Source organism: Nestor notabilis, unplaced genomic scaffold (genome assembly GCF_000696875.1).
Source record: "Nestor notabilis isolate BGI_N333 unplaced genomic scaffold, ASM69687v1 scaffold3536, whole genome shotgun sequence".
Lineage (NCBI taxonomy): Eukaryota > Metazoa > Chordata > Aves > Psittaciformes > Psittacidae > Nestor > Nestor notabilis.
The window spans coordinates 1-13,201 of NW_009931377.1; the positions used below are offsets into that span (position 1 = coordinate 1).

Consider the following 13,201-nt stretch of genomic DNA (forward strand, 5'->3'; position numbering starts at 1 on the left):
GTCCCTCGTGCCCGCGCGGGCGGTTCCGTCGCGGCGAGCGGGGCGGGGGGCTGCGGGGACGGAGTGGTGCGTTCCGTCGGACGTTTGTCCGTCAGGCTTTCCGAGGAGGTGACTCTGTGCTCGGTGTGTAAGGTGTCGGAGCACATCTGGGATGGAGCCTGAAAATGCTTGTGCGGTTCTTTATGTGCTGCTCGGGAGTTTCTATCCCCGTGACTTGCTTTCTGCAACGTGCGCAGTGCAGTGAGTTTCCTGCCTGCTGCTGTCTTGCAAGCTGAAATCTGAGGTGGGGGGAGTGATATTTTTTTCATTGTTAAGTGGCATAATTGGCTGTTTGGAATTGGATGTAGAATGCATTACTCTTGCTATATTACTAGTGTGTATTTTGTGGTCTGGTACTTCTCACTTTGAAACTTGGCTACTTCGTCAAGCATAGTTTGTAAAGCATGACAATAAAGGATTTATTTAATCGTACTGTATTAGCAGAGGGGGTTGCAAAAACCACCACTTTTTTCTGCAAGTGCTTTTGGGTGGTTGAGAGAGTGAATTTGAGGCACTTAATTTCTCAGCCCGTGATTCCATTAGCTGTGCTCCCTCATCTTCGTTGGTGAACATGGCTGTAATGATGAAACTGGCTTTTCTGTGAATATCTCAAATATTGCATAAGTAAGAGCTTTATACTTATGAAGTATAGTGCTTGAGGGCTCCCCTTCTCTAACTAACGTTTGTATTTTTATTGTAAGTTCGATACTGTGAATGCTAGTAAAACAACTGTAATATGAACGCTTGATTTGTCTTTCTAGGTTTTGTTTTTCCCCACCCCGTCAATTTAATTTTATTCTTTTGAAGATTCTTCGTTGTCAAGCCGCCAAAGTGGAGAGTGCGATTGCAGAAGGGGGTGCTTCTCGTTTCAGGTACTAGGGCATTTCTGTTTTGTTTGAGGAACACCTAGTAGTGAGCACTGTTACCTGGAGAAAATTGAAATTTATCGTAAACGTATACTGAAAGTGACGTGTAATTGAATACATTAGGATTTTGAACTCACACAAGATCTCATGGTTGTTTTTAACAGTGCTTCTTCAGGCGGAGGAGGTGGTAGGGGTGCACCTCAGCACTATCCCAAGACTGCCAGCAACAGGTATATAATCTTGCTTTTTGATTTGGCGTGATTCTAAAGGCAGAGACTGCTTGATGGTGAATGCTGAGTTGAAAATAAAGTCTCTTAAAAGTTCTATGAGGAATATCTAAGGAGTTCATGACATCTTAATGTTCTGTGGTCTGTGGCAGGATAGCATATAATCTGTTGAAAGTGTCATGAGTAATACCAGGTGCTCAGGCTTTTTCATGTGTTTCACTTTAGAGGGTTTTCTTGTGTTTCTTTATTGCTGTTGAGTGAACACTATGCAATGGATGTTGCAGTATTTGTAAGTGCGTGCTCTTAACAAAACTAGTAACAGAGTTAGACTAAGGCAGTAGTGAAAGGCTAGAAGGCCAGTTCTTGAAATTGTTTTTGTTTGACAATCGTATTATTAAAAATTTTACAGCGAGTTCCTGGGGAAAACCCCAGGGCAAAACGCTCAGAAATGGATTCCTTCACGAAGCACTAGACGAGATGACGACTCCGCAAACGACAAAGAACGACATGATGCAATCTTCAGGAAAGTAAGAGGGTAAGTTGTCTAAGATTATTTTTCTAACGGTTTTCTTTAGCAGTGTATACCTAATAAATGGGCTGGAGGAAAGGAAGACATCTGGGTCTTGAGTTTTGGGGTGGGTGGGGGGAGTATATGATGTTCTTTGGAGGGAAGAAGGCAGAATTTGATAGGCCAGCCAGCAGCAAATACTTGTGAAGTAAACCTTGAGAAGGTTAGTGTTATTAATAATACTTTACAATATAAAGATTTTTTTCTAAGTAAATGGAAGTCTGCACTTCAGTTTGTGTTAAGTAGATTGAAGAAATAAAAATTCAATCTAAAATTATTTGTAGCATGCTCAGAGTACCTCTAATCTGAATCTTTATTTTCCTGTTTCTCTTTAGCATACTAAATAAGCTTACTCCTGAAAAGTTTGACAAGCTATGCCTTGAGCTCCTCAATGTGGGTGTAGAATCTAAGCTCATCCTAAAAGGGGTCATACTGCTGGTAAGCTGGCTGCATTTCTTTTAACTATGCTTTCCTTGCATGTTAAAAATAGAAGTTGGTTGTTTTTGAGATACAGAAGTAACATTGCTAGTGTTAATAATTCAAGCATACAGAAATGTCATACCTGCTTTTAGTGTAAAAAGGATATACTGGGGAGGAAGTGGACTTCATGCTCTAACTTACTATTACAGCAGTCTCGAGTGACTAAACATGATTGGGTGGGGGGTTTTGTTTGTTTGTTCCATGTGGGGTGTTTTTGGGGGGGGGCTTTTTGTTATTTTGGGTTTGGTTTTGGGTTTAGGTGGGGTTTGGTTTTTTTTTGTTTTTTTTTTTTATCTGGGATGGTAGCTAGGAGTCTTAATTCCCTGCCCCCCCTTCCATTCCTCTTCCTGTTTCCCTGATGAGGAAGCCTAATGTTCTTTGAATAGCTACCACAGGTGACCTCTTAGTACTCTGTTTTAACTATCATGTCACTTTGTTTAATCTAAGATCAGATTGGGAAGAACTTCAGTGTTTCTAATGATAAACTTTAAACTTGTGCCATTTGTTGGCTAAGCATTCTAGAAGCTCTTGGTAGGAGAGTAGCTCTTATCCTTTGCTTCAGCATTAAGAGTAGTGTTAAAACAGAATCCATTATTTCTATGTGTTTGAAATAGCCAGAAAGTTAGATGTTCCAGATTATATAGAGTGATAATATTCCATTGTGTCTTGCAGCTGACTTAGCTAATAACATTTGCATCCTACTACATGCTACTTTACTCAAATTTATTTAGATCGTAGACAAAGCCCTTGAAGAGCCCAAGTATAGTTCACTGTATGCTCAACTATGTCTGCGACTGGCAGAAGATGCACCCAACTTTGATGGCCCATCAGCAGAGAGTCATCCAGGACAGAAGCAAAGCACAGTGAGTATACCTTTCAGCCTGGAATGATAAATTCTGCTAGTATGTATAGTTGCAGTGATTAACTAAATTTTTTTGTTCTCTCTTTCTAGACATTCAGACGCCTCCTAATATCTAAACTTCAAGATGAATTTGAAAACCGAACCAGAAATGTTGATAGTAAGCTTTAAAACCATTTTAATACAGAATTAATTTATCTTGTCTTTCCACAGCTGTGTTAAACAGGCTTCTTTGTTTTCCAGTCTATGATAAGCATGATGGTCCCCTCCTCCCTGAGGAGGAGGAACAGAGAGCCATTGCCAAGATTAAGATGCTGGGGAACATCAAATTCATTGGAGAACTTGGCAAGCTTGATCTTATTCATGAATCTATCCTTCATAAGTGCATCAAAACAGTGAGTACTCAGATAAAGCACTGGCTAAGAGTGAAATAGAACTTCTAAACACACACAAAAAAAAAAAGTAATATTTATGCTGCTTTGGGACTTGTGGAGCATAAAATACCACAAAAATGTTTCCTGTCAGTTATCTACCCCCTGCTGTTTATAATAGTCTTTTGGTGCGAATAGAAAGTAAAATTGTCTTTGTTCAGTCATGGGAATTGTCTCCAAGTGAAGATGTAGTTTTGTAGAGAAGTACCACAGGCACTTCAAAGCATAAACACTTAGAAATACTTGGGTGTATCAGTTCTTGAAAATTATTTGTCAAATCATTTGATGTCAGAACAAGATGACGTTTTTGCATGTGTGTGTATACAGAATTGTCAGTTATTGTAAGTTCTCATTTATAGTATGGTGAAGTATCTAATTCCCCTTCAATGTTTCAGCTTTTGGAAAAGAAGAAGAGAGTCCAACTCAAAGATATGGGGGAGGATTTGGAGTGCCTCTGTCAGATAATGAGGACAGTGGGACCTAGATTAGACCATGCAAAAGCCAAGGTATGTGTATATCCACTGCCGTCAGTCATTTAACTACTTAAATTCTATGGCAAAGACTTTTAATTACCTGAACCTTCTGTATTCAGTGTAACATTCATAAGTATAAACCAAGGTGTGAATTCCAGAGAATGAGAGTGCCAAGTACTGCTACTGCATCAAATCTCTTGATGGCAAAAGGAACCCATCTTTAAAATGGTTTTAAACGTCTTTCCAGAATGCAGTTAGGTTCATTGGGAAGTGATGAAAGTGAGAATGTTGTCCTCTAAATACTGCTTGAAAAGATGTGCTGAGGAACTCTTACTCTAAACGCAGCTAGGTGATCCGATAAGTGTATTTTGCATCTCGGCTTGAGTTTTGAGTGTAAACTTGAAATGGTGGTGTAGTAATGAGGATGTTGGCAGGTTTTCACCTTTGATTCAGATGTCTTGATCCATTAGTTTTCCTTAAGTTCTACTGCCGTTAGGGAGGTTGAGATGGCAGGAAGAAGGGGCAGTCTCTTCTGTTTTATCTTGGATGTTTTGAATGTGATCACCTTCCCTAAAAATACTCAAGACGTAGAATTAGCCCTCACTTGTAACCTCACTTTTGTTTCTCCAGTCCTTAATGGATCAGTACTTTGCCCGAATGCGCTCCTTGATGTCAAGTAAGGAATTGCCAGCAAGGATTCGTTTCCTGCTGCAGGTAGGATGATAGTACAGTTTACTATTTTCTTTTTTTTTGCAAAATTGTTTTGATTACTTTTCTAATAATTCATTATGTTCCAAGGATACTGTGGAGTTGAGAGAACACAACTGGGTTCCTCGCAAAGCTTTTCTTGACAATGGACCAAAGACTATCAATCAAATCCGTCAAGATGCAGTAAAAGTAAGTGTCACGTGTAAAGTCTTGTGCTTGGCTTTTGCTTAAGTGTTAGAGGTGAATCCTTACGCTGCTTACTCCATGTCACAAAACTTAGGCTGTGCACTTAACAGTAGTTCTCACAGCAGAGTGTAACAGTAAAGTAAAATCAGATGTACTGCTGTAGTTCAGAGGTAAAGTTTGACTTTCTCGAGGAGTATTACTTCAAACTGACCAAAATGGTAATTCCTATTTTAAAGGATCTGGGAGTTTTTATTCCTGCTCCTATGTCTCAAGGGATGAGAGGCGACTTCTTTCTGGAGGGACCCTTTATGCCACCCAGGATGAAACTTGACAGGGACCCACTCGGAGGGCTTGCTGATATGTTTGGACAAATGCCAGGTACACTCAAAACTGCAAGACTGCTGGGATGACTCTGGGTGTGCTATATTTAACAAGAACTAAAATTGTCTTTTTTCTCCATAATACAGGTAGCGGAATTGGTACTGGTCCAGGGGTTATTCAGGACAGATTTTCACCCACCATGGGACGCCATCGTTCAAACCAACTTTTCAATGGCCATGGGGGTCACCTCATGCCTTCTGCTCAATCACAGTTCGGAGATCTAGGCAAATCTTTTCTGAAAAATCAGGTAAGGAAGATGTTCACAGGGTGACTTCGGCTTGTTTAGAAGCTCTTCTACAGATGCCTGTGCTATGGATTATAGTCTGCTTATGTTCAGAGACTTCCTCAGAATTTATTCTGATAAGAACTGGTGCTCAGCTGATACAAAAATTCTAAACCACTTTTTAAATTGTGCAAGAGATGCAAGGAATACACTTTTTTCTTTTTTCTTTTTTTCTTTTTTTTCTTTTTTCTTTTTTTTTAACTGCAAGGAAAGGTGCATGTGGCTTTGGTGGGTCAGAAAGGTGTGTTTTAAATAAGATAGCCCTGTTTTTAGGGATAGATGCTACTTTCCCACCACCCCTGCTCCTTCTTTCTCCCTTCCTGGCAAGTAGAATCTTTGTGCCTCTGGTCCCTCTGGTACTACTTACCATATGATGTACGCCACTCCATCATCTGCACTTCTTTCTCTATATCTCCCTTTCTGAAATAGGGGCAAAGCCAGCTCTACCATAACCAGAATCAGGGACTCTTATCCCAGCAACAAGGACAGTCGAAGGATATGCCACCTCGGTTTTCTAAGAAAGGACAGCTTAATGCAGATGAGGTACATGACATGCCTACATTACTTAAAAGACTATTCTCAATATTGCCCAATGATTATAGCAAGACGCGTTATTATGAGGACTAATGCTGGAACTCTTTCTCCTCCTCTTCCTCCTCCTTTGTCCCTTTCTCTTTCACCTTACCCCCCTCACTTTCCTTAGGGTATCCAGCGTCCTATGAGCAAGACTGAGATATGAGGGCAATTTCTTGGGGTGTCCCTTCCTTCCCCCACACCTCCCCAAGAGTACTACTCTGACATCAGTTCCCATGCATCATACTGAGAGCAGCACATTTAATTAAAACTTCAGAAAATCCTGAACTTCATAAACCCTGAAATGCTGGACCAGGCTAAATTTTTCTTTTTCCCCCCTTTTTTTGTTTTTGTGGGTTTTTTGGTTGGTTTTTTTTTTTGGTTGGTTTTTTTTTTTTTTTTTGTTCTTTTTTGTGGTTTGGTTTGGTTTTTTTTTTTTTTTTAGGACTGGTTAATAGGCAAAATGCCAAATGCATGGTGAACTGCATTGTTATTTTGAGTGTTAACCAGACTTGTATCCTGATTTCTGAGCAATTGGTAGAGTTTTTATCTTCGCTATAAAGTACATCAGCAAATGCATTAAGTATGTTTTTGGGGTCTCTAACATACTGCATCTAAAAGGAGCAATTCCAGATATACCAGTGGAACTAAATACTAGTTACTTTCATGAAGCACACGATCAAGTTGTGCTTTTGGGGGAAGTGAGTACATATGGCTAAATCTGTATCTAAGTGTTAACATTGTAGAAATGGAAAAGTCATGCTTCAGTGTGATCAGTTGGTATTTTGTCCATGGCTCTGTATTCTTAGTCATAATAATTGAAACAGGTTGAGGTTTTCTCTGACTTAATCTGTTTACAGATTAGCCTGAGACCTGCTCAGTCTTTTCTAATGAATAAAAACCAAGTGCCAAAGCTTCAGCCCCAGATAACTATGATTCCTCCCAGTGCTCAACCACCACGCACTCAGACACCACCTTTGGGACAGGTAAACATAAAAATTACTTAATATTGATGGCTATATTTAATCACTTCACACAACTAAAACAAGTCTCTAAAATGAGGAGACAGAAGTCTTTCATTGCAAAGACCAAGATATATTAAAAACAATGTATGAAAACCTGATTTGACTTTCATCTGCTTTTGTACATGTTTAGTGTTCTTAAACTTGATACAAATGTAAGTAGATGTGCTGCAAAGAAACAAGGTCTGCTTATCTTTTTCAGCCTCCTCAACTTGGTCTTAAAACAAATCCACCGCTTATACAAGAAAAGCCTGCGAAGACCACCAAGAAACCACCTCCGTCTAAAGAAGAGCTACTTAAACAAACTGTAAGTTAAGTAGGTAATGGTGCTTCTTGAAGCCTTTTATATGTATGCCCTTTAAAAGTGAAAGTTTAACTATACTTTTTTCCTAGGAAGCCGTTGTGACTGAGTATCTGAACAATGGAAATGCTAATGATGCTGTCAATACTGTGAGAGAAATGAGAGCTCCAAAACACTTCATTCCTGAGATGCTGAGCAAAGTAATCATTCAGTCCCTAGATAGATCAGACGAAGACAAAGAGAAAGCAAGTACTCTGATAAGCTTGCTCAAGCAGGAGGGAATAGCCACAAGTGACAACTTCATGCAGGTAATACAGTTTCGTAGGCTCACAGTCGTTGTGCTTGGCTGTTTGTGGTGCTTAGCTTGCATAAAGGCAGTGTGCAAACTTAAAGTCCTATTGATGCATGAGGTGACATAATGTATAAACCTATGAGGAGCATAAGAAATGATGAAGAAGTGTAGGTACAGGACTTCAGGAACTGTGGAAGGGGACTGCTTGGGAAGTTACTCAATGCAGAAAAGAAGCGTGATGCTCCTGTGTAGTAGAAGTATTAACTGTGTACAAGAACAAAATTACTTCAGGCTTTCAGCGTTTGTGTGTACTGTTTCTTAGGCATTCCCGAATGTATTGGACCAGTGCCCCAAACTGGAGGTGGACATCCCATTGGTGAAATCATACTTAGCACAGTTTGCAGCGCGTGCCATTATTTCAGAACTGGTGAGCATATCCGAACTGGCTCAACCACTGGAAAGTGGCACCCATTTCCCTCTCTTCCTGCTTTGCCTTCAGCAGTTAGCTAAGTTACAAGATCGTGAATGGCTAACAGAATTGTTTCAACAAAGCAAAGTGAATATGCAGAAAATGTTACCAGGTAAGAGTTACCATGTGGCTCTTCTGACACCCCATATTGATGAGAATGCTGGATGGTTTTTCACTAGCTTTTTACACCAGAGTAAAATAATACACAGAGTTATTTTAGTGATACTGAGTGTCATGATTATTAGGTTTGGTGTTTCTTAAGAGGTTGTTAAACCCATGACCCGTTGAGCATAGCAGTTGATTAGCACCTGAGCTAAGTGTTTGTCTTGTTTGCTTGTCAGAAATTGACCAGAACAAGGACCGCATGCTGGAGATCTTAGAAGGGAAGGGACTTAGTTTCTTGTTCCCGCTTCTGAAACTGGAGAAGGAACTGCTAAAGCAAATAAAATCGGATCCATCCCCTCAAGCCATCTATAAGTGGATTAAAGATAATATTTCACCCAAACTTCATGTAGATAAGGGATTTGTGAATATATTGATGACCAGGTGAGTTGCCATCTTGATGTAGTTCAGTAAATCACTAAATCTCTAAAGGCTGACATGTAGCTGTGCAGAAAAACATTTAGTACACAGGAATGTAAATGGTTCTGAGTGAACCCTGTGTTAAACAGCCACTATAATTTAGATGTAAAGGCTTGCATCTGTGTGAAGTGTTGTGGCCTTTCCTTAGGAAGGAAAAGTCTAGGCTTGCGTATTTTTCCAAAATGCTTGAGCCATAAGGGAAGCAAAGCTAGGATTTTCGTGGTGCTCAGTCAACCACAATGCTAATCCACAGTGTACGCACCTAACTACTGATAAAAGTTAGGAGGGTATTTTCAGTAATAGCAAACTAAATTTGAGAGTACTTGCTGGTTTAGAACGTGAAATCTAGATGTTACGTCTTGGTTTACAGAACAACTTTCTGTCCAGTTTCTTGCAGTATATTTCTAGTGAAGTAAACCCACCTAGTGACGAATCGGATTCTTCATCTGCTCCATCTAAAGAGCAGCTAGAGCAGGAAAAACAACTGCTTCTTTCCTTCAAGCCGGTAATGCAGAAGTTCCTCCATGACCATGTTGATCTGCAAGTGAGCGCTTTGTATGCGCTCCAGGTGCACTGCTACAACAATAACTTTCCGAAAGGTATGTGCATCAGATCTTACCAAGTTTTAGCGTGTGTCTGCTTGCTTGTGTCTGTATGGCTTTTTGGCTTGATGCTACGTTTCTTGGAGTCAGGTAAGCTGTTCAGAAGGTGATAAAGCTAACAGAGTTTAAATTTACTTCTGTAGGCATGTTACTGCGCTTCTTTGTTCATTTCTATGACATGGAGATCATTGAAGAAGAAGCCTTCTTGGCATGGAAAGAAGATATTACTCAAGAGTTTCCAGGCAAAGGCAAAGCTTTATTCCAGGTAAATTTGCTATTGTTGAAGTAGTGATTTGTCTCTGTACACTGTTGAAGTATTAAAGACTTGTTAATACATAGAAACGCCATGGAGTGTTCTACTAGGAAGGAGTGATGAAAGATGAACTTCTCTCTTTTACCAGAGACCTGCATTTAGTGCAAAGAGTGGCTGAAAGATTTTTCAAATCAGTTGAGGGGGGAAGCAGTGTTTTACCGAAGTACATAGTGGGGAATTAATTCCTGCTCCCTTAAACTAATTCTTTGTAACTGTAGGTAAACCAATGGTTAACCTGGTTGGAAACTGCCGAAGAAGAAGAATCTGAAGAAGAAGCTGACTAAAGAACCAGCCAAAGCCTTAAATTGTGCAAACATACTGTTGCTATGATGTAACTGCATTTGACCTAACCACTGCGAAAATTCATTCCGCTGTAATGTTTCACAATATTTAAAGCAGAAGTATGTCAATAGGATATCCTCTGCAAAAGGTTTTTGTAGTATGTCTTAATAGTCTACAATAAAAATATTTTAGAGTATCTTTAATGTGTAGGTAACATTGTATTAGCAGCATGCAATAATTACATCATAAGTTCTCGAGCAGAAGCAGTCTGTTGCAAGGGTCTTCTTTGCTGCCAGTTATCATAGGCTGTTTTTAAGTTAGAAAACTGAATAGCAACACTGAATACTGTAGAAATGCACTTTGCTCAGTGTAATACTTGAGTTGTTGCAATATTTGATTATCCATTTGGTTGTTACAGAGAATCCTTAACTGTAATCGATGGTTGTTGCCGTAATAGTATATTGCCTGTATTTCTACCTCTAGTAATGGGCTTTATGTGCTAGGTTTTAATATCCTTGAGCCTGGGCAAGTGCACAAGTCTTCTAAAAAGAAACCGTTTACTTGCACAAATACTGATCAGCTGAAAAGATGGTTTAATGCCCTTTGGAAGAGGTTTTCGTGGGTGTGAAACATGACATGGTGAGAAATTTGAATTGGTCCCTCTATAGTACTGAAATTAAATCTACTTAATTTATCAAGACATGTTCATGCCCTGATTTTATATACTTGTATCTATCAATAAACATTGTGATACTTGACCTGTTTCTGAATGTGTCCCAGTAGAAAACCCTTGACTGACGACTAGATTATTTATGGAGGCAGGACACATCAGTGGGAGTCAACTTAGACTGGGACCATTTTAGGATTTCTATAACAATTGTCTGAATATGGAAATGAATTCTAAGTAAGGTCATAGACAAGTTTAGACATGACAGATCTGTTGTGACAGGAGAAAAATTTATAGACCTTCTGCTGAAGAACTGGTAGGACTTTGCCTTGTGGTCCAGTGTATGCTTTATGAGTGAGTATGTGCTTTTTAACTTCCTAATGCTTTGAACTTTCCCCAGGGCAGATGCATATGTTCTAATCAAGAGGCATTGACTATTGGCTCCCTTGTTTTTTCAAACTGGCAAAAAAAGCCAACACAGAAGAGTTTAATGTTGCTGCATTGTACAGGCTTAAAGTGTCATCTATTAAATACTCCAAAGTACCTTACTTCCTAGAATCTTGTCCCTGGTGAATTTTTCCCTTGCTCAGACTAACTGCTGAAAAGTGATGTATTTGTAATGGCAAAACAGTAGGGTCTTCTTGACTGAAACTTGGTTTTGCCAGTGATGGAAATGCTTCAGGCTAGAATAGTCTTCTGTATCATGGGAGATGAAAGAGGAAATACCGGAAAACGGCTAGAGATCATAAAGGGGCTTACTTTGAGGGGAGGGATAGTGTGTGTTTATGCACCTTAAAATGCTATGAGAGGAGTGGATCTGGTTTTCCAATTTTGCTGGCAATTAGGTATGAAAGGCAGGCTTCCTAACTACAATTCCTTCAGGGAATTTCTTCAGATACCTCAGTAACTTGCTTTACAATGTGTAGCCCAGTAAATCAAGGTACTGTGCTTCTGTAATCCCAGTGACGTTTGTCAAAGGTATTGAACTTGAACTGCTGACAAAAATTGCATGACACTGAAACACTATTTCAGAAATGTGGTCTATCTAGTAGTCCTTGTTGCGGACTCCAGTGGAGAGAAAGGAAAGCACTAACTACGCTTAGCTTGAGGTTGGGAGCTGTCTGCCTTTGATAGAGCAGTAACTTGTGTGTAATGGGCAGGCAGCACCATTGTGGGGTCTCCAAAAAGGTTTTGATACGCCTGGTCATGTTGCAGAGTAATATTTGGTTTATGAAACTTTCTCCCATCTGTAGAGTAGTAGAGTTGATGGTAGATCTACAGGGCTGCAGGGTTTACTGCTCATTTCATGTCTGCTCTTGGGGAGGTGCTTCTCAGGTGGATGTCCTTGATGATGCTCACTGAGGTTCTGTAATTAAATGCCCTTTATTGGGTTGGAAGAACCCAAGTGTAGTTTGAGAGTTTCATTTACTCTGAATTCTAAATGCTGCTGTTTCAGAATTGCAGTTTTGAGTGTAGTGACATGCAGCATTGTTTCAGTAACAGGCTTGTGTTTCTCTAAGTCTGCTAGTTCCATTGGGGTTTATTCTTTGCTGTGTGCCGCTGTAATACTACCTTTTGTGTGCTTCAGCTACAGGTTGTTAGATAAACAATGCACTTCATTCCCGTGTGCTGCACAGCTGAAGATGGGAAGGAACCACAAGTCATGAACAGTCCTAACCAGTAGTTTCCAACTAAATTTAATGTAGGGGTGAGAGAAGAGGTAATAGTAAAATAAGGATGTGCAAGTAAAAATTCCTAGTCAAAACATAAGTGAATAGAACCACATCCTGCAGCTAATTTGCCAAAGCCTTGTATTCTTGCCCAGTCTAAAATGTAATTACTGCTATCTTAAGCACTTGTGTATGGAGGCTTTGCTGCTTGGCTTGTTTGTAACTAGTCACCAAGTTAGGAACTCGGAAAACTATAGGATAGAACCATGAACAAAAATGTGGACTAGAACACAGGCAGTAGAAAAGCCACTAAACTGTAAAACTACTTTCCATCATGAGACACTTCTGCAAAATCTACATGCAGATAATATGAACACATCTGGCTTCATACAACTGGTATAAAAAAGGCTCTTGTAACTGCAGTGATACATCACAATGGTATTTCATAGGTAAGGAAGGGGAGCAGCTTAACTTGTTACCTATTATGTTTTCAGTGGTTGACTGCAGTGATTGTGACTTAAGTCAGTCTGGAAAAGGGGATGGGTATCCAGTTGATCTGACTTATGTGTGGCTTTTAACTATGAGTTGCATTGTACTTTAAATACAGAGTGTGCTCAAATAGTAAAGTCACAGTCAAAATTAAACCAATATAACTGATGAATGATAATGGCTTTTATTAGTATTTTGTTAACTGTTGGGTATAACAGCTGCACTCACAGGAGCATTGGAAGAAATTAACGTTAAGCACATTTCATTCATACCAGTTACAGTCACAAAGTTTTCTCTTTTGAAATGCTCAGTTGCAGTCACCGTTCAGGAAGCTTCATTTCCATGGGTCCTGGTTTCCTGATGTACTTGGCAGCGATGTGCTGAAGAGCATGTCTATCAGATTTAAAGGTTCCTGCAAGAGAAGGTAGGGATTGGTTC

At 39.7% G+C, this 13,201-nt stretch overlaps 1 protein-coding gene across 1 annotated transcript; it reads left to right on the forward strand.

Annotated features, from left to right (window-relative positions):
• Positions 1 to 800: 800 nt before the first annotated feature.
• EIF4G2 (eukaryotic translation initiation factor 4 gamma, 2) lies at positions 801 to 10,695 on the forward strand (the record flags this gene model as incomplete). The annotated part of the gene is made up of 22 exons (XM_010015852.1): positions 801 to 911; positions 1,070 to 1,135; positions 1,542 to 1,667; positions 2,036 to 2,138; positions 2,912 to 3,043; positions 3,133 to 3,199; positions 3,283 to 3,434; positions 3,866 to 3,976; positions 4,574 to 4,657; positions 4,742 to 4,840; positions 5,074 to 5,215; positions 5,305 to 5,465; positions 5,931 to 6,044; positions 6,935 to 7,060; positions 7,299 to 7,403; positions 7,490 to 7,705; positions 8,012 to 8,116; positions 8,192 to 8,270; positions 8,500 to 8,704; positions 9,128 to 9,339; positions 9,486 to 9,607; positions 9,874 to 10,695. Coding segments are annotated over 22 exons (2,704 nt in total), but the record flags the coding sequence as incomplete, so codon positions are not given.
• Positions 10,696 to 13,201: the final 2,506 nt, after the last annotated feature.